General features: G+C 45.7%; 1 protein-coding gene across 11 annotated transcripts in view; it reads right to left on the bottom strand.

Moving 5' to 3' along the window:
• LOC147025745 (RNA-binding protein Musashi homolog 2-like) overlaps positions 1-24979 on the bottom strand; it is a 203108-nt gene that overhangs the window by 151823 nt on the left and 26306 nt on the right. For 8 of the 11 annotated variants that reach the window (XM_085880447.1, XM_085880442.1, XM_085880448.1 and 5 more), the window contains exon 2: positions 24326-24366. In XM_085880447.1, the coding sequence (XP_085736573.1) occupies positions 24326-24366 (41 nt within the window). Of the gene's footprint in view, positions 1-4463; positions 4488-8540; positions 8661-24325; positions 24367-24839; positions 24947-24979 lie in introns of those variants that run through there. The other 3 variants (XM_085880452.1, XM_085880450.1, XM_085880453.1) reach the window with 3 other exon arrangements.

The following is a 24979-nucleotide window of genomic DNA, read 5'->3' as shown; positions in this document are numbered from 1 at the left end:
GCTTGTTGTAGAAACTCTGAAGTTGCAGCTTAAATCTGGGAGAATGGTACCATCCCAGCATAGGCTGGATGTTGGCAAGTTCAAGGATGAGAGGGTAGCTGATGAGTTTGCGAACAGGCTGAGTGGGAAGTTGGGGGTTCTGAGTGCTTTTGAAGAACCTGAAGAGTTATGGAGTGTCTTCAAGACCACCATCCTTGATGTTGCCGGTGGATGTCTTGGAAATCACCACAGGGCAAAGAAGAAATTTACCTCTCAAGAGACACCGGATACCATTGATCAGTCGCAGGGCCAGGCTTCATGGCAGAGCTCAGCTGTTCAGGAAGTTGAGGCATAAAACTGTATGTGCACTGAGGGAGAACAAGGAGGCCTATGTGTGAGGAATCTGTGAGGGGGTAGAGCATCATCTGTGGATAAGTCATTTTCATCCTGCTTACAGGGGAATTTTCACATTGCATTCCTCCAAGCCTCGGTGTACTGCAGTTACAGAGGAGGTTGGTGGGCTCTTGACAGAGGAGTCTGAAGTAAAGGCTCGCTGGGCCGGTTACTTTGAGCGGCTGAACCAGGCTGATCCACCAGCTGTGGAGTTGGATGTCAGGGGTGTTACTAACCCCATTGCTGACCTTCCTATCAACTGTGATCCACCTTCGTTTGTGGAAACACAGGCTGTGGTGAACTGGTTGAAATGGGGTAAAGCTCCTGGGAACAGTGGCATCCATGCTGAACTTCTCAAGGTTGGTGGAAATGCTGCAAACATGTCATTGCACACAGTTCTGTGCTCTGCCTGGAATACAGGCATCATCCCAACTGACTGGAAGCGGGGCCTTGCTGTCCCTCTCTGGAGAGGGAAGGGTGATCGCCAGGACTGTAACAACTACCGAAGGTTGACACTGCTCTCAGTACTGGGCAAGGTCCTTGCTTGGATAATTCTTGATGGGGTTTGCCACCATCTGCTTGAGAATCAGTGCCCAGAGCAGTCAAGCTTTACACCAAAGAGGTCAACGATTGACCGTATCCTTGCTCTTTGGGTCCTCACCGAACGCAGATGAGAGTTTCGGCAGGAGCTGCTTGCAGCCAATGTTGATCTCTGTAAAGCGTTCGATTCAGTGAATCGGGATGCCCTCTGGAGGATTCTTGGTCTTCGTGGGGTGCCACCAAAACTGATCGATCTGATGTCTGAATTCTACTCTGGCACTGAGAGTGCTGTGAGATGTGGTGGTACCATCTCTGACTTATTTCAAGTTGTTACTGGAGTTTGTCAGGGGTGTAGACTGGCCCCCACACTTTTCAGCACTTGTATGGACTGTATTCTGGGGAGGATGTCAGAGAGATCAAGCTGCGGTTCATCATTTGGGAATGTCAAGATCTCTGACATTCATTTCGCAAACGATGCAGTCATCTTTGCGGAGACCCTGGATATCCTTTTGGGGGCCTTCAAGGTGCTGAATGAGGAGTTGGAACCGCAGGGATTACGGGTTTCCTGGATAAAAACTAAGATCTAGGGTTTCAATGACATATAGGATGCTGCTATCTTGTCTGTTCCTGTTTGTGGTGAGGATGTTGAGGTCACAGAGAGATTCACTTCCCTTGGCAGTGATATTCACGTCTCCACTGGATGTGAGACAGAGGAAAATAGACATCTGGGCCGGGCTCTCGGAGTCTGGATTCACTGGATCACGGGGTGTGGTACTGTCGGTGCCTGTGCAGGACGACGAAAGTCCGAGTCTTCGGGTGCTTGGTGCTTCCAGTCTTGTTCTACGGATGTGAGACTTGGACTCTGACCAGGGATCTGAGACGGAGACTTAATTCCTTTGGTACCACCTCTCTTCGGAGAATCCTTGGCTATCGCTGGTTGGACTTTGTGTCCAACAAGCGGTTGCTAAGAGACTCAAAGGAGATTTCTTACCTGCATAGTCAGTGCACATCAGCTGCGTCTGTATGGACATGTGGCTCGTTTTTGTGATGCTGATCGTGCTCACCAGATTCTCTCAGCGAGGGAGTCTCGTGAGTGAAGGAGGCCGATGGGCTGACCACGTGCCTCATGGTTGCAGCAGGTTAATCCGCATCTCAAAGAGTTGGGGAGGGGCTAGGCATCTGCCTGGGGAATGGACAGATGGAGGCCTCTGGAGTACCAGCGGAAATTGGATGCAGCGACGTGCTGCTCTGGCACATGCTCCCATACTGACCTACCCACCCCTCTGCTTCCTTCCTAATCCTTTGCAAAGGACTGCAGTTTTGTGTACTTTTTGTGGAGCTATTAAAATTTCCATCAGTTTGCACCTTCCCACTATAAAATACAGTAGATTCGTGTTTAACCTAATTTTGAGTTAGTCTGTCAGAAAATAATAAGAATGACAAATGGGCACTTTTTGGGTCTATCATTTTTCTAGTTCTCGATGATGTCCCAAAGTTTAATGAGTATTATTGGAGGGGAAAAAATCACTGCAGATGGCTGGTAGGTAAGTTATAGGTTCACAAGTTTTATCTTGTGAGATTTTTTGAGGATTTATGTTTTATTGAGCCAATGGAGTGATTGGGCCACCCCTACAAAGCCAACTGACTTCCTGATGGTATGATGACAATAGACATCAAAGACATGAGGGAATTTTCATGCAGAGAATTGTGGGATTTTTTTTACATCTAAAACCCCCCTCACACTGGGAGAGATGAAAGATGATACACATTTACGTCAATAATTTGCCTCCGCACCCATCCCCTCCTCCAAACTGAACCCCTGGGGGGGGGGGGATATGACATGTTTTCACAAGTTAAAAACCTTGTGCACACCCCAGGTACAATCACCAGTTTTCAACTCATTCCGTGGAGCAGTTTCGGAATGCACACAAGTGAAACAAAAACAACCAACCAACCAAACAAGCAAACAACACTTCCAAATTATATATATGGAGTACGATTCTTGTGGGGGGGGGGTGCCCAAGAATGCTTTTAGCCAAAGTCTTTCACAAATCGGCTGGCCAAGCCAGACGTTCGACTGAGGTCGGCAGGAATTTGCAATTTTGTTCAGGGTGCTGATAACTCACCTGGTCTTCGTGAAAGATAGTGGGAGATTTGTTGTCCACCAGCTCATGCTAGCAGACAGGATCACCGGCTCAACATCCATCCAAGGGATGGTGCACTGTGATACAACAACACCTTGCCTATGAAGCACTGATCCATCAGTTTATGGTCAGGACAGAAATAAATCAAAGGCCAGAGAAATCAAACGCAAGTTCACTACCTCTGCACAATCCTGTCAGACTTTTACCACAAACACATTGTGACGGTTCTGAGAAACAGTCATCCCCCTAGACAATGGCACACAACATATAGCGGTTTCCAAGAAACTTATTCCTTTAGTACATGTTTCACATCACCCTTCCCTTATATCTAATGGGTTTATGGGCCAATATGCGTTGTGTGGAATTAGATAGTGCCCCCCCCCCACCCATAAATTTTTTCCTCATCATAATCCTGCACATGAACCTCTCTTTCACGCAAGCAAACATGCCATGCATAAGCACACAGTCAATTTGCATACGGGTGCATAGCACACAGTAAAGTCCAATTTGAATTGCGAGCCATTATCCATCGGGAACATCACCACGACCTTCAATATAATACACTGTAACCACCAACGCTACAACATTCATACAACCTCAAAACACCTCGAGTATAAACTACCACACCATTGTAACATTACCCATACTCGCTTCACATTCACCATTGCCACCTCAACCACAACAAGCACCCGCGATTCCACAACGACAACGAACCACCGTGCCACAACTCACCCATACACTGCCGCTACAATCGCCACAACCACTATGGACGCCCACAAACCACCACCTTTTAGAGTAAAGGAACAATGGGTGCAACGTACCATTACAGACATTTGGACAAGGGATGTTCAGACGTCTTGCTTGAAGCGATAGTGTGCGCAAAGCATCGTTCAACATCAACATAGTCAGCTTAGTCCTAGCGCTCCGCTCAACTATGGTTCCCATTGGGTGTTCAGCACACGTCCACGCCCAGAGAGCACAACCAAATACCCCAGCACCGTGGTAAGGATGGAGATCCATCCTGTGAAGAAGGCCAGAGCTGAATGGCGACATCTGCACGGCTGTGCCCGTGCATGGGCAGAGCTGGCACTGGGGTAAGTGTGCAAACACCAATGGGGGCACTGGAAACACCAATCACCAATCCTACAACTCCTTCTGATCCACATTTTGGCTCCTCCTTCGCCAAGTAACTATAAAAAGCCATGTGCACCGAGCTTCTGCGCGAGGTTCAACGGAGCTTCATGCGATTCATGCTAGTTGCTGGTTAGGCAGAACAGAGCGGTGGAACGGATTGGATCAGAGTGAGGGTGAAACGGACTTCGCGGAGCAAAGTGCTGGGTGAGCTAGGAATCCGAGCGCCAGATCAAATGCAGCCATTTGGGTTGAACCAGTAGCATCAACACTTACAGACTTGCTTTCACTTTGTGAAGCTATTTCCTCACACGTTCATCATCTCCTTTGTCTTCTTTTCAGTCTCATCTGCTGTGGACACGTATTCACAAAAGGAGTTCTGTGATTACCTGGGCACGCCACAAACAGTTAACCCCTTAGACACCCCCAGTATTTCTCTCCTTTCCCCTCCTCAGTGTGGGTTCCTCAGCCCTGCTTGGTAATTAAGAGGTCCCAAACACCTCGTTATTTTCTCATTTTCTTTGCTATTCCAACACATGGTAAAATTCTCACAAGGTAAAAACCACATAATCCACAAATAACAACAGTCTGTCTGCCACCCAGACAATTGTTCCCACTAATGCAAATCAATCAACCAGAAGGCACAAAATGTCTGTAGCGTGATGAGCGCTCCCCCGATCTCCAAAGGACATAAAGTCCAACACCAAAGATGGAGTGTTGTTCTTTGCGGATTATGCAGTTTTACCGTGCGAGACATAATCAGTGGCTGATGCTCACTATTAAAGCCAGGAGGTACGATTATGTTTAAACGACAAATGTGGTCATCATTGGTTCGATATATATCGGTATGCCATCTTGATGAAAATTCAGGACGGCATGCTGTTGAAGTTATGTGGACTCCTATGGAAGGGTCCAATTGTATGACCATGCATTCTGGCCCTTCAGGGTTAGGATGTGTGTGCTTGATTGACCATGCGCTTCAGCCTTTGGACTGAGGGGCATGTGTATGCCAATGGGATAGTCTTGTTGGACTGTGTGCTTTGGATATGGAGTGAAGGTGCACGTCCCAAGCAGTTTAAATGTTTTGATTTTTTTTTAATATTAAATGGGCGCCTTCATAAAAAGCCCAAAATCTAGATAGGCAGCTCTGTTTGATGTTTAACCAAGGTTGACCAGATAATCTCTGTTTGACAGTCACTGGGCTGAAGCCTCTGGGTTGGAGGTAACGCTTTAGTGTTGGACTTGATGTCTATTGTAGATCAGGGGAGTGCTCATCATGCTTCAGACATTTCAATATACATAAACGTACGCGTATATGTACTGTACATATATTGTGAAAAACTTACAGTACCCTAAAGCAGCAAGTGCAAAGGTCACAGGAAGGTTTTATTTTTTTTTTTTTTACTTTTGCTGATGACTTTGCACGAGACAATAAATACGGGAAAAAATGTTTAAAAAGCATGGAAGGAAAGTTAGGAGTTCAGTTGAGATTTAAGCCTGCTGTTAGCTTAACGATTAAGGTAGCTGCCTTAAGATCTTAGGGTTGTGGGTTTGAGTCCCCTGTTGTGCCGTGAAATAACACCACGTGGGTTGACTCAGCCTCTCATCCTTCGAAGGTTAGCAAAATGAGTACCAGCTTACTGAAAAGAGGGGGCACTGCATCACCAGGTTTGGTGAATTTCTGCTCAACTGTCTCGGAGGAGATCGTGTGACAAACGGACAAAACCGATTACAATATCTTCAGGTTTTTTTTCTCAAAAAAAGCACGGGGATAGTTACCATCTTTTCATCTAGAGGAATGCAAGATGTGTCAGCATCAGTTGCAGTTCAATTCCCTATTGGTGAATGTTACAGATAGCATGCAGCAACAATAAGCCACATAGAAATCCAAACATGAACTCATTAAATGTGCGTATTAAGCCAATCAAGAAAGCTGAACTTCCAAATTACCTCCTGCTTCTCTTTACCATGCTTTTACAATGAAATAGCTACATGTATGAAAGAAAATGTGACAATAGACAAATTGGTACGGGATATGGCATTTGAAAAGCTGCAACCTTCAGATGCCTGGGTGGTAGCAAGACCTTTGGTTTATACAAGTGATCTTCTAAAGGACTCCGTCGCTTAATTCCCTTTTTAAATGGATCAAAAAGCCAGAGCCAGAATTGCTCGTTTTTGCCTTGAATGGGATTGAAGACTTACGAAGAGAAAAACCAAAAGCTACTCACTATTGTGCCATGTAGTTAGTTACATGATAGACATTTTATGAACGAGAAAGTTTATGTACTGCATAAGGTATTTCAATTGTTGGAGAAGAAAACCCTTCCATTTTAACTATGTGAAGCATTACAAGCAGTGTGCGGTACCTTGAGAGTTTTAGAGAGAAATAAACAAAAAAAATGGACTCAAGATCACAAACGAGAGATTGTCCAAAGCTATTCACAGCTGATCACACAATTAATTTGATCATACAAAAGACCAAGATGGTCACGAGATTGCTGCATACATTCTATAGTTTTCATTTTGGCCAACGAACACATCACCGTTAACTTCACACAATCAATGGAGAGGGTGGTGTTAAATGCGAGTCTGCTCGATTTAAAATAGCTTCAAAACTACTCGTTTTATTTGTGCAAAGAAGCCTCAATGAAATCCACAAGAAAAATTAACCCAAAGTGACTCACTAAATAAATTATTATAAATTTGTCCACAAACTTTGACCTAAAGCAACCTGCCAAGTAATGTCCAAATAGTACAAGTTTCCTATTGCATTCCTTTAACTGTTGCTCATTGCAGTTCATCGCAACAATGGAAATGGAATGCTCTTAGCTTATTGTAATTCTGAAAATGGACAATACAAGTTTCAAGGTCGTAAAGCAGGGGCAAAGATTGGGTCAAAATGATTCAAAAGACCGTTTTCTTTTTGCAAGCAGATCAGCATTCCAGTGATCACAGTCTGAAAGTGCCCGAAGCAAACTGAGATATACGTCACCTATGAGATAGCATCGTGCAATAGCAACACTGCTGAGAGTATATGCCACATTAAAATGTTTTTTTATTTTATTTTGGTGCAATTCAAAACTTCTTCCAAACTGAACAGAGACTCACAGAGGAGAGTTTCAGAGTGGCCACAAGAACAATTTCTGCTCAATGCATGTCCACAAGATAGTCTGATCTTATACACTGAAGTCAGAAACATTGGGTCAGTGTGACATGGACAGCGTTCAGGATGCTTCATAATGACCGAAGTGACATTGTCGTTCACGGCAATTCTTTCTCTACTGGAGGCCAATTAAATTGCCCGAAATTATCTACGTATAAAAGCGTTGGTAAACTGATGTTGGGACATGGCATCTCAGTAGAGCTCGGCTGCCAAACCACCCTGCCACTTCATAAAAGAGTAGCAGCAAGGCTTTCTCACATCAGGGTTAGTGGGTCATGCTGTTGCAGCTTCAGTCAATGCACTTGAGACCTTTGGCAAAAACCCACACAAAGAGTGGAGCAGCTTTACCGGCAAGGATACCGGTGACCTCCAAAGGCAGTAGTGATGGTGACAAAATGAACAACAGCAAGAGACCCAATAATATTTTCACTGAAGCAACAGAAATGTCATCGCTCCGTACATCATCAGTCGATGAACTACAGGTTCATCTTTCCCATCTTGTTGCATTGCCTTAAGCTTTATCATAACAATGATGTTACATCCTGAAGGCAGCAGTAGTGCTATGGAAGCCACTTCATATACATGTGTATAGATTTTATGCTTGTTAGTCTTACTCTGAATGTGGAAGTAAACAAGTACAAGAACAATGGTTTTGGAACACAAGTTATACATGTATACATGTAGGTTATCCTGTAATAGTTGGGAATCTTTAATGGAGATCAAAATCTATCAGCATAAGAAAGAATGATAAGAAATTTCAAATTATTTTTAGAAAAGGATGCAAATTTACATCAAGCGTCACAAACAGGTCATTGTGCCACAAATCAATACTAGATATGAGAGAGAGAAAACAACATTCCGAGACAGGACAGCGCCTTCAGTAATTATATCCCCTACCTTGCACGACCTGAATGTGGGACCAATTTTGAAACCTCGTGCTTTTAAGATTGACAAACATAAACGGCGAGCTATTAGGGGCTGTAATTGCATCAAAATATAATTACAGCAATAAATATTTTAGGTGATGGATTGTTTACCAGTGAGGCAATATCTTGTCAGCATTTATAATTAAATGCACACCGAGTTAAAGTTATTTAAAACTCGATTATTTTTGTGAAGTTGAGAATATGGTTATTATAAGCATACCTGCTTTTTCAACGAGGTTAGATAGACAGTTCCGTTGCTCTGACCTTGATATTGAATGCCGTAGGTCTCTTGGTAGCTCCTTCAGAGAACAACTCTGTGCCAAGGTCAAATTAAGGATATATTCCATGGGTCTAATGAAGGCTTCACCATACGTCACCAGGATCCTTCCAAATGTACAAAATGCCAATCGTCACCTGCTTAGTATGCTCAGAAAAGTTAAACAATGAGCCCACCAATGAAAAACGAGTCCACAGGTAAAATTCAATGGAATCTCTCATTTTTTGAGTTTCGACCAATTAAACCAAGCACTTCTAGGATGGGTATATTTAGTTGAATATATCCACTGCATACAAAAAACAAAGGGAACCCCCCCCCCCCCAATCTACTGGACAGGCACTTTATTGCCTTTCGATTTGGATTTAAAGAGCAATAATTCAACAATGACAATCTTCAATGTACTGTGCATAATAAGCAAACAAAAGAATAAAGGAATCAACAAAATTAAAACTTTTTAAAAATAATAAACACATGCATGCTTTTAAATTGGGGCCAGACTGAAGAGAGTAAAAACGATAGTAAACAGCAAGTCTTACAGGATCTCTCTTTCAAGCAATCTTGATCCTAAACAACATTTCATTTGTTCACCTGGATATGTTTGCTCCATGGGTGACAAATATTTGTTACTGGGGCACCAGGAACACCACCATGGGAAACATGCAATAGCCTGGCAGAGTGCACAGATGGACAAAGGCCACATTGAGAAAAGCAGAAAAAATATTTCATGCTGATTCCTATGCAATGATCAATTTCTTGATAGAAATTCAATGATGAATGCAAGTTGGTCGATAAAAATATTTCGAGCTCGAAGGACACTCAGTGGAGTGCATACCTCCGCCTGGATCCGGATCTTCACCAAAATCAAATCAATTAGTCCTTGTCACAAACCCAACCTGTCCAGGACTTTTTGAGATGTCATGATATATATATATATATATATATATATATATATATATATATATATATATATATATATATATATATATATATATATATATATATTGTTGTGGTTACCAGATTCGCAAACCACCATTCAGGTCCCTTAGGTGAGGTATCTCGGTAAGTGCATGTGTAGTTAGGCCCAAACCCGTTGTCTAGTGGGAATACATGTCATTTATACGTGCTGCGACTCTTCAGGATAGCCGTTTTTCTTTCACTATCTTTATTTTGGACCAACCGCCATGATCACAACCACAACATCAACCACCAACCACAACCACCGCTTCACCACAACCGCCACGACCTTCCCGTCACACCTCGCCACCGTAGCATCGCCACCGTTCTTGCCCCGCTGTGGGTACCGGTGTTGGACTCATGTAGAACGCGCGTCGAACAGCGTGTACAAAACCACGGATTTTCTGCTTCAAAAACGGATCAAAAACGACACACGCCCACTTTTTGCCGTCCAATCGGTGAGCGAGGGGCGATTTGGCCCCGCCTCCAGAACGATCGATATATGCAAATTTGTGGATCAAAAAGCCTTCACGCCCACTTTTTCTCGGGCCAATGGGGAGCGAGGTGAAAGGTCGAAGGGAGGGGGTCAAAGGCGAAGTTACGGGGGGGATAAAAGGACCGTGTTCGTCAGTCAGAGGCGGAACGAGAGGGTCAGCAGAACAAGAAGAGGAGAGTCAGCAAAAAGGGGGGTCGGAGAGTCGGGAACGAGAACGGAGGGAGAGTCGCAAGTAAGAACGGGTCGGAGAGTCAAGAAGAGGAGAGTCGGAAGCAGAGGGTCAAGACTTCGCGGGCGGTGGAGCTGCTCGTCGTGTGCGTTGGAGTCGGAACGGAGGGGACGGAGCTGTGGAAAGGCGGCGACACCAGACGAGGGGGTGCTCGCGTCGTGCAGGAAGCTGCACCCGAGGGAGGCCGACAGCGCGACCTGGCCGAGGTGGAGACGCTCGTCGCATATAATAAAGATCCTCTATACCCCGAGCATCAGCAACCCCCTCCTGTTTCCCCCCGCGCTGAGATAGTGCGACCAAGGGGGCCCCGTTCCCACCCCCTGCCAGGCACTGTCCACGAGGCCCGCGGGTTGCGGGGCCATCGCCGCTCCGCGTCTCATCACCAGACGGGTAGGCCCGACCCGGTCTCGGCCTCAGGCCTACCTCATTCTTGAGGGTATTTCTTTTCCTTGGTTTTGGGTATGTGTTATCGGCGCCGTCTGTGAAGTAGAATTGTATAAGTGTTGCCGTGTGCTCGGTAGTCGGTATTAGCTCTGCACTGTGTTTTCACTTTTATGTTTGCTTTTTGTGTAAATGGAAGTGTGTTTTCTTTTTTTTGTGTGCATTTGGTGGAATTGTATTTGTGTGCTTCCCGTGTGCCGAGAATAAATGTGCTTTATTGTTGAACTGTTTCCCGCTTCGCTTCGTCATTTCTTTCTTTGAATCCCCATCTTGCTTCACGTAAAGGGTTGGTAGTGGGCTGAATACGCCCGATAATTAATCGAACCGTCGAGGTCGACGATAACACCGCTCGGTTATTCTGATAGAACGGAACGGGTCGCTTAAGTGGCCCGTGTCCGAAGTCGACCTGCGGCGAGGTGCGATCGCCCGGTCTACCCTCCGCGTGGGTACTTAGGTAGTTCGAATTTGGCGAGCAACCCTATCCCACGCGGGGGCTGATTGGCTCGATCGCGGTGAGACCGAAAGGTCCACCCGTGACTGGTTCCCGGCGTTAGTCCGAGAGGGTCACGACTGGATTGTCCGTCCGGTGGGCGACGTGCCGCGATTCGAGTTACGTGGCCGTCGCACGCCGGCGGGCGCGGAATCGACTGAAACGCAGTGTTATCGGAAAACATGCTGTAGGAGCAATATTTAACATGTAAAATCTGGATTATGTTCCAAACGGGGAAGATTTCAACCTTTTAAGGTTGAAGACCTACATAAAAACATCAAAAACACCAGTAAACTAGAGGGGGAGCACTCGGTAGAGTGCAAAACCTCTGCCGCCAATACTGCTAGGTCACTCAAGTGAACCTGATATCCTATTCATTCAAATTGACGTCAACAGTGCTCACAGAGTTATAGTTTGCAACTTTCCCTTTTACATACTCAATTCATTAGTCATAACGAGATTCCTTGAGACAGAAATTGATTTTACGTGGGTATATCCACCTGAAGTTCCAAAATCAGCCGCAATTATAATTTTGGCATGTTTTTTGTTGGAAATCACTTATAACATGTAGAAATGCAAGAAAAAAAAATCGAAATTTTGTTGAAAAAAAAAAGTTGCAAAAAATTCTTTTCTCTAAATTATTTTTTTGGGGGGGGGGTTGGAAATCACTTAAAACATGTATAAATGCAAAAAAAAAAAATTCAATTTTTTTTCAAAATGGCCGTCATAGCGGCCATATTGGATTTTGGACCAGGTCCAAAATCTCATGGCATGATCCTTGGACCATACCTAATCCCCCCACCAAGTTTCGTCGAAATTCGTCAAGGAGTTTTTCCATATTACTGTTCACAAACAAACAAACAAACAAACAAACAAACAAACAGAAAGGGGTGAAAACAGTAACCTCCGGTCTTTGATGGCGGAGGTTAACTCGAGGGGGAGCACTCGGTCGAGTGCAAAACCTCCGCCGCCAATACTGCTGGGTCACTTAAGTGAACCTGATATCCTATTAATTGTAGGTCAAAACGGATCGGACTCTACTGTACCACGATTGAATAAACTAAACAAGATTGACGCGCATGTAGAAATGCCAAAAAAAAAAAAAAAAATCTAATTTTTTTTTTTTTTTAAGGTGCAAAATTTCATCTTTTTTTCCTCTAACAAATTTATTTTTTTTTTGCTTGGAAATCACTTAAAACATGTAGAAATGCAAAAACAAAAATTCAAATATTTTTTCAAAATGGCCACCATAGCGGCCATATTGGACTTTGGACCAAGTCCAAAATCTAATGGCATGATCCTTGGACCACACCTCATACCCCCCACCAAGTTTCGTCGAAATCTGTCCAGGAGTTTTTCCGCAATACTGTTCACAAACAAACAATGTTTTGGATGTTTGACCTCACTGTGACCTTCACCTTTGACCGATTTTGACCAAAATCTAATCAGCGCTAGCCACCACCCTCTTGAATCACGTGGTGTAATTTGACATTGGTAGCTTCTTCCGTTCTCGAGTTATCATTTTTTGGATGTTTAACCTCACTGTGACCTTGACCTTTGACCTATTTTGACCAAAATCTAATCAGCACTAGCCATCACCCTCCTGAATCACGTGGTGTAATTTGACATTGGTAGCTTCTTCCGTTCTCGAGTTATCGTGCCTACAAACAAACAAACAAACAAACAAACAAACAGAAATGGAAGTCATCAATATACTTACGAAATCTTTAGATTTCGTAAGTAACAAACAAACAGAAACGGAAGGCATCAATGTACTTACGAAATCTTTAGATTTCGTAAGTAACAAACAGAAAGGGGTGAAAACAGTAACCTCCAATCTTCGATGGCGGAGGTTAATGAAATAAGATATGTAATAACAAATACACCTGTGCGGGAGTGACGGTCATCTCTGTGAGAAAATATATAGCCTCCTGAAGGTTGGGCAGTTTTTGCAAACTTTGAAGTCACGTGACGCAAAAACGAAAGCGAAATTCGAAAATCCGTCCCGACCAAATTTATATATTGTCCCATAGATTCATATGCCACAATCAAATTCAAGATTGCTTGAGAAATGCAGGAGGAGATAGATTTTGAAAATCGTCATTTTCGCATTTTTTGCCAACTTTGAAGTCACGTGACACGAAAACGAAAGCGAATGTCGAAAATCCGGCCCGATCAAAATTTACATATTGTCCCATAGATTCATATGCTACAATCAAATTCAAGATCGCTTGAGAAATGGCGGAGGAGATAGAATTTGAAAATCGTCATTTTCGCAACTTCAAAGGCCTCGTGAACTTGACCTTGACCTTCGGTGCTCTTGAAAGTCATACCATCGTGTACGTCTCATCGACCTCTATCAGGATCACTAATGACCAGATCTCCCGCTTCAACTTCATTGTGAACGGACAGACGGACGGAAGGAAGGAAGGATCGAAGGACATCGACACCCATATTATTAGGTCATGCTCGAAGAGATGACTTATAAAGGTACTTGTAGTTTCATAAGTGCATACATATTTACATAGGGTATATTTGCTCACATTTACATGGGGAGCGATGTGACTTGAGTGATTCAAGGTAGGTGGAGAGGTGAGTGGTGTTGTTAAGCAGACCAAGAGGTGCAAGTGACCGCCTTATCGTCTGATAGCGAGTGATGGACTCAAGTACATATTAGAGATAAGAAATAAAAATAATAAACCCGATCACGGGTTGAGCTTTCCTCATTATGTACTTCGGCCACCACATGGTTGAGCGTTAGCGAATCTGCCGCCGAGAAAGTGCGCAGGACCATACGGTGCACAAATCAACTTAGTGATTGCTCGAGCAACTTACAATACAAGTGACAAGAAACAATTTTGTCGACAACGTAAAACTGTAATCTAGTTCCCTATTTGGCAAAGACATTAAAACGTAAAAACGTAAACTGATGCAAATTTAAACTGATCATGAATTGTACACAGACCATACCAAATTTACAAAATAGCAAAATATTGCACAGTTTTATGGAATGCCAACGTTGATTTTTGCATTGTTTTCTTTGTTTTCATATTTCCAAGGCGTGTTATTAGCCTGTCCCCCGCACAGCGGGAGAGGGGTTGTTGCAATCACATGTCTGTGTGTCTACGCAGGCCGAAACTCTTTTTTCCCATTTGAGCTTTTATCAAATTTTCAACAAAGCTTTATTACAAGAATAGGGAGAAGCCAAGTTAAAAATTTGGTCAAAAGGTCAAAGGTACCATTTAGCAGATGAAAAGTCGTCCAACTACAAAGCAGATGGGCAGTGCATATTCAGATGCTTTTGAGTTAAAGTGTTGGATGAACACATTTTGATTTTTTAAATTACATTATGCTTAACAGTACCAAAATGTTGGCATGAATAAAAGTCAATTAATGGTCAGAAATGGCTGATAATACAGGTGAGACCCTCAAAGAACCTCTGACATCTGGGGCCAGCTCTAAGGCCCCAGACCCGAGACCACCTGTTGTGGTCGGACCCTAAACCGGCAATATCATGAAATATGGTGGTACTCCATGTCGAGGAATGATTAGGGGGGGGGGGGGAATGGCTGCCCATTCAAACGTGTCGACAATGATACGCTCACAAACTACTACACAATAGAGTGAAGTCATAAGCATTGAAAAGCCATACCTTATATTCTCAAACATTTCCGAACGACCAAGATTTTTAAAATGCAAGAATACATTGCTAAAGTACGACAACGAGAGATTACTAAAATCGCCAATTTGTACTTCTTCCCCTCTAAAAACAATGTTAAACTGCAGCCCAACCTAACTCAATAACTGCTGAAGCCATGGTGGTGATTCCAAAGCAAAAGAGTTATTTTGTCTCTGGGCTGTTGCATGCAACCCAAAATGAAAAAAATATTTAAAACATTAATCGTTCCATTATGAAAATATATCGAACTGTAAAGGGGGTGAATTTGACCACTGGGATGACTTTGAACACTTGTTACTGGGTTCATTCGGATAATTTTTTTTCTGTTGTAAATATGCAGATTCCAGCCAAATGCAAAATATTGTGTGGCTCAGGAGGTGTGGTCAAACAAGAGCATTGAGAGAAGTTTATCGGGTTTTCTGTGTGTGTGTGTGTGTGTGTGTGTGTGTGTGTGTGTGTGTGTGTGTGTGTGTGTGTGTGTGTGTGTGTGTGTGTGTGTGTGTGTGTGTGTCTGCAACGTGAGGCTCCACAGCACAAACCAGCAAACTAATAATTTATTTATTTACCGAAAACTATTCCCCACCCACACACCACCTCCAATTACTTATTTATTTACCGAAAACGATTCCACAATCCACACACCTCCAATTATATATTTATTTACCATTTCAGATTCTCCTCCAGACACACCACCTCCAATTATTTATTTATTTACCGTAAATGATTCCATGACCCACACACCGCCTCCAATTATTTATTTATTTACCGTAAACGATTCCACGACCCACAAACCACCTTATTTACTTATTTATTTACCGTTAACAATTCCACGACCGACACACCACCTTTAATTATTCATTTATTTGCCGAAAACGAATCCCCACCCACACACCACCTCCAATTATTTATTTCTTTACCGAAAACGATTCCACAATCCACACACCACCTCCAATTATATATTTATTTACCATTTCGGATTCTCCTCCCGACACACCGCCTCCAATTATTTATTTATTTACCGTAAACAATTCCACGACCCACATACCACCTTTAATTATTTATTTATTTTCCGAAAACGATTCCCCACCCACACACCACCTTATTTATTTATTTATTTATTTACCATTCCGGATTCTCCTCCCGACACACCACCTCAAATTATTTATTTATTTACTGTAAACGATTCACCACCCACACAACACCTCCAATTATTTATTTATTTACCGAAAACGATCCCACGACCCACACACCACCTCCAATTATTTATTATTTAAAGTGGGAGTGGCGTAGGAAAGTGGGTGTGGCTTATGGAAAATATTGTGTGGCTCAGGAGGTGTGGTCAAACAAGAGCATTGAGAGAAGTTTATCGGGTTTTCCGTGTGTGTGTGTGTGTGTGTGTGTGTGTGTGTGTGTGTGTGTGTGTGTGTGTGTGTGTGTGTGTGTGTCTGCAACGTGAGGCTCCACAGCACAAACCAGCAAACTAATAATTTATTTATTTACCGAAAACTATTCCCCACCCACACACCACCTCCAATTATTTATTTATTTACCGAAAACGATTCCACAATCCACACACCTCCAATTATATATTTATTTACCATTTCAGATTCTCCTCCAGACACACCACCTCCAATTATTTATTTATTTACCGTAAATGATTCCATGACCCACACACCGCCTCCAATTATTTATTTATTTACCGTAAACGATTCCACGACCCACAAACCACCTTATTTACTTATTTATTTACCGTTAACAATTCCACGACCGACACACCACCTTTAATTATTCATTTATTTACCGAAAACGAATCCCCACCCACACACCACCTCCAATTATTTATTTCTTTACCGAAAACGATTCCACAATCCACACACCACCTCCAATTATATATTTATTTACCATTTCGGATTCTCCTCCCGACACACCGCCTCCAATTATTTATTTATTTACCGTAAACAATTCCACGACCCACATACCACCTTTAATTATTTATTTATTTTCCGAAAACGATTCCCCACCCACACACCACCTTATTTATTTATTTATTTACCATTCCGGATTCTCCTCCCGACACACCACCTCAAATTATTTATTTATTTACTGTAAACGATTCACCACCCACACAACACCTCCAATTATTTATTTATTTACCGAAAACGATCCCACGACCCACACACCACCTCCAATTATTTATTATTTAAAGTGGGAGCGGCGTAGGAAAGTGGGTGTGGCTTATGGAAAATATTGTGTGGCTCAGGAGGTGTGGTCAAACAAGAGCATTGAGAGAAGTTTATCAGGTTTTCCGTGTGTGTGTGTGTGTGTGTGTGTGTGTGTGTGTGTGTGTGTGTGTGTGTGTGTGTGTGTGTGTGTGTGTGTGTGTGTGTGTGCGCGCGCGCGCAACGTGAGGCTCCACAGCACAAACCAGCAAACCGATTATTTTTCAAATGGTAGTCCTTCAAAAATAGGGTGTCTATTTACCATCATTTTTTATGAGGAGTGCCAGTTGGCAAAATACGTAATCGGAAAAATCTTGCCAGGCAGAGGAACAATTGTATGTGAACCAATACGTCTTGGCAATGAATCTTCGGCGGTGGATCGGTCAGAATGAAAAGCATCGTTATCCAGCGCTTCAATCCTTGCGAATCCCTCGTCGCCTACCGGCTTGTTTAGTTTAAGTTTCCCAATTAAAAATAAAAAAAATTTTTTTTTTTTTTTTACTTCAAACACGGTTCAAATTGACCCCTCTTTACAGAATGTAATGTGGACTCAACCAAACCAGGCCAGGATCGTGGGAGGGAGTAAATGGACACTGGACAGAACCATTCCAAAAGCGATACATATCCAAACCATTATCCAAATCAACTGAATCAGGTATTAAAACAATGTAATAACATAGATGGATCTAATCCATCGCAAAATAAATTACGTAAAACATGAATCATTTTAATATTTAAAAAAAACGAAAATCCCATCGACATTTCTGCATATGTGGTCATCTAGAGAGTGGACTGAACCAATAGCCAAGATTGAGGGGCGGGGGGGGGGGGTAGAATGTACCACAAGCTGAATTTAATAATATAGATGGATTTAATCCATACCAAAATAACAGTATATATAAAGCATTTTATTACTTTCTAAAAATTGCAGGAAGAAAAACAAGAAAACATGAAAAAAAAAAATGCAAAAATATAGGTATGAAATCTCAAAAAAAAAAAAAATTATAAAGAAAGAAAAAAAAAAAACAAGGTACGAATGACACCACATTACGATGCCACAATGTTGTTACAAATCTGGCAGCCATGAGCACTCAACATTCAGGTCCTTATCAAACAGTTATATCGGTAAGTGAGTATTTCCAGTTAGGGCTCCGTCCCTTGTTTAGTGGGTAATTAATTGTACGTGCGCTGTGAATTATTTTATAGTTAGGATTTTTACATCACCAACAACAATGACAACAACAACACTCTGCTCGCGGCATTGTCCGCGCTCTTCGCCAGTTCGCCGGCATGCGGGTGTGTGCAGAATTCCATGCCCTAAGCGGTGTGGATTTTGCACCAAATATGGTCACGAAGCGTTTCGCTCTGGCTTGGCCCAAATATGGGCACGGAGCGCTTCGTTCTGGATGCACGCCAAATAAGGGTATGCGTCATTTTCCGCCCAATGGGCGACGCGCGGACCAGAGCCGGGGTGGGCCTTTGCAAGATGGCAGAGCCGCGACACGCCATCCACCCAATGAGAGCAGGCGACGGGGGGAGTGGACCCGCCCCGAAAAACGATGGGAATTCATTGAAGATTGCGTCCCGTCGGCTCGAGCGCGCTTCTGTCTGGGTCTGCGGCTGACTGCATACCGCGCATCTGAGGCGTCTCGTCTGGCGCATTATAACAAGCGGTCGACCATCTCATCGCGAGATATCTCCTCGTCTCGCCTCCTCTGGGTTTGGCTGCCCTGGTCCGTTCTTTGGCGACTGGTGCTCCGGAAATGTGCGGTCATCCAGCCACGCGAACGCAGCCAGGCAGCCAGCACATTCTCTTCCTTCAGCTCGTCTTCCCTCGGAGCTGAAGGGGCAATAAAGACCTTGAGGTCCATCTCTTTCTGGGGTATTTGTGTGTGCGTGTGTGTCCATGGGCCCTCTCTCTAAGTACAATTGTTTAAGGAATTGCTTGGGCATTTGATATTGTTGAGGATTCAGCGGTGGCGGGATTCGCACCCGACTCTTTATAGCCAAACGTTACAGATTCGGCGCCACCCTCACCACCGCCGTCTCCGGGGTTTATAATGCCGGCTGGCTCGGCACAGGCCTCGGGTCACGCGTCTTCAATCGCGATACCAACGTACCCCTGGACCTTACCATTTGGGGAAATAGACCTCGGTTACAGACTGGTTTTGTCAGATGCCGAGCATTTTCTGCCAGTCTGTAACCATTTTGGTTTTATATACCAATCGAACGGATCGTTCCTCGACGCGACACAAATTAATCCAAAGCGGCAACTTCATACGAATCAGCCAGATTTATTGGGGAACATCGGGGAATACGACACAAGCAAAACATTTACGACAATGTTTATTATCAATCTATAACCCATTCTTAACTAGAGAACTACGGATTACGAGTTTTGAGGGGCCCCTAACGAGATATACCTTAAACAATATGCAGACAAGACAAAGACAGCATGCAGACAAGACAGAGTACTTGGTGATGTTTCATGGATGAGAGGAAAGTGTCAAAAGCACGAATGTTGCTCGTAACAAGCCGATGTCCACGGATTCGAGTCCCAAGCTCGAACACGCCGTGTGGCAAGATGGCGCTCGTCCTCCTTTGTCGCACCGCCCACGCACACGGCCTCCGCGCGTTCAGACCCCGCGAGGTCGACTGCACCAGACCGTCAGGTCGATGATGGGTTTCAGCTGGTTTCTCACAAGGTCCAGCATACAAGTCCAGGCCTGGCCTGTTCACCAGACAAGGCCAAATCGAGGTGCCGGACTCCGGCAGGCCGGGTCCATGGGATTCCAAGACGTCGTCGAACCGTGAGGTGAGCAGGGACAGTCAGAGGCTCCGTCGTTAGACGCAGGTTGAACCTGTCGATCACCTCCTCTCGAAGCCGACTCCAGACTCACCAGCAGCCAGGTCCTCTCGAAGCAGATTGCCGCCTAAACCTCAGGTTTAGTTTTCTCTCCCAGCAGAATCACCACTCGCTTTCCTTTTTTTCTCGCCTCCAAAAACCGACTGCTTATCCAGCAGATCGCACCTCGACAACCGTCGTTTCTCTCTTGCCTTTCCGGCTCACACTCGCCTCGAAGCCCAACTGCTCAACGAGCAGATCGCGCCTCGACACCCATCGTTTCTCTCTTGCCTTCCCGGCGCACGCTCGCCTCGAAGCCCGACTGCTCAACTCCGTCCTCTCAGTTTCTTACCACTTTTTCTTTTTTGGGCGCGCCCCTTTACGAAGCCGACAAACTCCTCCCCCCAGCTCCACCTCCCTCTCCAGACCACTCCCCCTCAGCTGACTGGGCGGGGCCTATCGTCCGGAGAGGGGAAGGAAGAAGAGGAAGCTCTCGATCCACCATCACCGCACAAACAAGCTTCTGGGTCTCACTATCTGCCATGACCTTTCCTGGGAAAGTCACATTTCCAACCTTGCCTCAAAAGCCAGTCGCCGACTGGGAATCCTCCGTCGTGCAAAGTCCTTCCTAGGCCCTCTTGAGCTCCTGACCACTTACAAAGCTTTTGTCCGTAGCCTGATGGAGTACTGCTCTCCCCTCTGGGCTGGTGCTCCTGCCTCCCACCTTTCTCGACTTCACGCTGTCGAAACCAGGGCATTTAAGATCATTGGCATCTCCCGCAATGAAGCTGAGTCTTTGGGCCTCTCACTCAATCACCGCAGGTTAGTCGGTGGTCTTTCTGTCTTCTACCGACTCCTCTCCAGCCTTGCCCCCCCTGCTCTCTCTGCGATTTGTCCCAACCACATTTCCACAGGGCGCTCAAGGTCCGCCAACAACCCCCTTCTGGTAAAACTACCAAAATCACGAATCACTACTCATCTTCACTCTTTCATTCCTCTTTTTTCCCGCCTTTGGAATAAACTTCCTCACTCTATTCTTTCCCATTCTTCCCTCCAGGCTTTCAAAACAGCTGTTCACCACCACCTCTTATCTTCCCCCATCCAAATCCTCGATCTTTTCTACCCCCGATAATCCACCCAAGCCCACAGTTCACCTGTGTCTGTTCCCCAATGTTTTGTCCCTTCCACTCCCGCCCCTCTTGTCTCATGCCTCCTTGCTGTGAGTTGTGTGTTCGCTCTCATACGAGCCTCGACCAAGGTATAGAAAAAAAAACAACAAAAAAAAACAATAAACAGCCTCTTACACCTCCCGACACACATGTAACGTCCATTTTACCGAAAAGCCTAGCTAAACATGCATTTAATGGGGGATCTGGGCTAATCCTATATTTAGTAGCCTACTAAGGGCCATTTCCGCAACAATATCTTTGTTTATTCGTGATAACTCTGATGTGTTCCCCTCCCCGATTATTGTTATAAATAAATTTCCCTTTTGTTGAATGTACCAGCTCCTTCTTTGTCATTTCTGCCATTGGTTTGCCACGGTGCGTATTGGGGATTAGGAAGGCAGTTGTTGCTGTCATTGTTCATTTGGACCGACAGGCCTCGGTAACCATCCGCTCGGGTTACACACGGTTCGAGCATGGTAACGGCTCGTCCCGCTCGAGGCCTGCCGAGGGTGTGAATTCCCCGGTAGCCTTGCCGCGTGGGTACTTAGGTATATTGAAGTTTGGCAATTAACCCTTCCCCACGCGGTCGAATTATAATTGGCGATTCATGGTCCTGTAAGGGGCCCGTGCCTTTCGGACTTATCCGAGGGTCACGACCTAAATTCCGGTGTGTTCGGAGGAGCCGACTCTACTGCTCCCGCAGGCGGTCGTGCTCGCCACTGATGTCATATTGTTGTTGTTGTTGTTGTGATGTCATATTGTTGTTGTTGTTGTGACGTCATATTGTTGTTGTTGTGATGTCATATTGTTGTGGGGCCGGGGCCCCACAACAATATGACATCACAATCCTCTTATGGATTACCATCAGGACACATGCTGACATTTTACTTTTGGTGTAAGATTGTGATGGATGAAGAAGAAGAAGAATGAAGAAATAACATCAGAAGAAGAAGAGTGAAGTACAATAAAAATGAGGAAAGACACCACATTATGACATGGCAATCCTCTTATGGATGAGCATCATGGCACCTTTCAACGTTGTTCCATCACAATCCCACAACAAAAGTAAAACGTCAAAAGATGTCGTGATAAACCATAAGAGGATTGCGGTGTCGTATTGTGGCATCAAAATGTGGTGTCATTCCTACCTTGTTTGGTTGTATTTTTTGAGATTTCATGCCTCTGTTTTTACATGAGGGCGGCGGGAGTGCGAGCACATGCGCGCGCAGCGGACGGGAGTGCGAGCGCAGGCGCGCGCAGCGGACGGGAGTGCGAGCGCAGCGGACGGGAGTGCGAGCGCAGAGGACGGGAGTGCGAGCGCAGAGGACGGGAGTGCGAGCGCAGAGGACGGGAGTGCGAGCGCAGAGGACGGGAGTGCGAGCGCAGAGGATGGGAGTGCGAGCGCAGGCGTGCGCAGCGGACGGGAGTGCGAGCGCAGGCGCGCGCAGCGGACGGGAGTGCGAGCGCAGGCGCGCGCAGCGGACGGGAGTGCGAGCGCAGGCGCGCGCAGCGGACGGGAGTGCGAGCGCAGGCGCGCAGCGGACGGGAGTGCGAGCGCAGGCGCGCGCAGCGGACGGGAGTGCGAGCGCAGGCGCGCGCAGCGGACGGGAGTGCGAGCGCAGGCGCGCGCAGCGGACGGGAGTGCGAGCGCAGGCGCGCGCAGCGGACGGGAGTGCGAGCGCAGGCGCGCGCAGCGGACGGGAGTGCGAGCGCAGGCGCGCGCAGCGGACGGGAGTGCGAGCGCAGGCGCGCGCAGCGGACGGGAGTGCGAGCGCAGGCGCGCGCAGCGGACGGGAGTGCGAGCGCAGGCGCGCGCAGCGGACGGGAGTGCGAGCGCAGGCGCGCGCAGCGGACGGGAGTGCGAGCGCAGGCGCGCGCAGCGGACGGGAATGCGAGCGCAGGCGCGCGCAGCGGACGGGAGTGCGAGCGCAGGCGCGCGCAGCGGACGGGAGTGCGAGCGCAGGCGCGCGCAGCGGACGGTAGTGCGAGCTCCGGCGCGCGCAGTGGACGGTAGTGCAGGCGCACGCAGCGGACGATAGGTCGGTCGCAGGCGCGCGCAGTGGCCAGTAGAGCAGGCGCTGGCATGCGTTGCAGACAGGAGGCCGAGTGTAAGCGCACGCAGTGGACGGGAGGGCGAGCACAGGTGTGCGCAGTGGACAGGCATGCAGGAAACGCATCAGTGCTTGCACAAACGTATCATATTATGATGGAGCTATGGCGTTTGTATGCGTTTGCGTGTGTGTGTATGCGTGTATGTAGCAGAAACTCTAAAGATTGCATTTTTCATAAATTAATATGAGTGCAGTGCAACACTTTTTGGGGGGGGGACACAAGGTACTTGTAAAGACATACTGTATGTGCACACAAAATAATTTCATCATTACCGTTGTGGAGGGGCACGTGAGTATATATATATATACATATACATACAAACAGCACGCACGCACGCACACCACACACTGCCCCACATATAAACAAACAACACACACACAAACGATACACATACACACACACACACACACACACACACAATATAACAAATAGTATACACATACACACACACACACACACACACACACACACACAATGACATAAAAAACAGCACACACAAACAAACAGCACATACACACCATATAACCAGCAGCATAAATACACACACACAGCATACACATACCATATAACAATCAGCACACACACAGCATATACATACACACACAGCATACACATACCATATAACAATCAGCATACACACACAGCATATACATACACATACCATATATCAGCATACCATATAACAATCAGCACACACACACACACACACACACACGAAATGAAAAGTTCGCTCGACAACGTATGAAGCAAGTAGTAATGTTTTCAGTCATGACAGCATGTGCTGTGACTTTAATAAACTTTCACTTTTATCAGCAAACTCTATCATTGCTCATCGTGTTGCCGACCCTGATATGACATCGCACACAAAGCAGCACTCAAATCACAGGGTGTCATGTGTAGGGGCTCCTCCTTACACTGGACATGGCGACACTCAATGAAGCAACACATAACGGACTTTGTAAATGGAACATCCTCATGTGAGGTGCGAACGGAGCCATGGAACACACACACACACACACACACACACACACACACACACACACACACACACACACACACACACACACACACACACACACACACACACACACACACACACACACACACACACACGTTGGAAATGTCGTGCTTTGCTTACCCGGCGACGTCTGCCAGCTTAAACCGCCGATGAACATTTTGCTGAGGAAAGAGGGGAAGGAGTGGGGTGGGAGAAGAGTGAGGAATAAAGCGGTTGGAATGAGCATGGGGGGAGGGGGAGAAGGATGGGGTGAAAGAAGGGGGGAGGAAGAGGAGGAAGAGGAGGAGGAGGAGGAGGAGGAAGAGGAGGAAGAGGAGGGAGAGGAGGAGGAGAAGGGGGAGAAGGAGGAGGAGGAGGGCAGAGGTAGGGTGTCAGAAACACAAGCAGAAAAATGGAAAATGAGAAACAAAGACAAAAGGGAAAGAGGAGAGAAAAGGGCAAAGGGAACAGGAAAGTGAAGGAGAAGGAAACGAGCGAGTAAGGCAAGGAGAAAAAAGGCACAGGTATGGAGGGAACGAATGAAGGACACAGAATGGAGGTTGAGAACGAGAAAGTCACAGAGTTAAGACACAAGGACAGATGTCACGGATCGGCCATTTTGACGTGCAGTGGGAGCCGGGCCCGGCACCCCTACCTCCCCCATTCTCTGTCTTCCTCTCACACATAACGGCTCCTCACTCGGGCCACTCGTTTACACTCACCGTTCAAATTCCTAATTTACAAAATCTCTGCAATCATAAACAGAGTGTGGGGGGGGGGGGGTTAAGGGAATGG

The sequence above is a fragment of the Eptatretus burgeri genome, chromosome 5 (genome assembly GCF_056783735.1).
Source record: "Eptatretus burgeri isolate ZD-2024b chromosome 5, Ebu_testis_v1, whole genome shotgun sequence".
Taxonomy (NCBI): domain Eukaryota; kingdom Metazoa; phylum Chordata; class Myxini; order Myxiniformes; family Myxinidae; genus Eptatretus; species Eptatretus burgeri.
The sequence above is the reverse complement of the archived record's forward strand: the minus strand, read 5'-3'. Positions and strand labels throughout refer to the sequence as shown.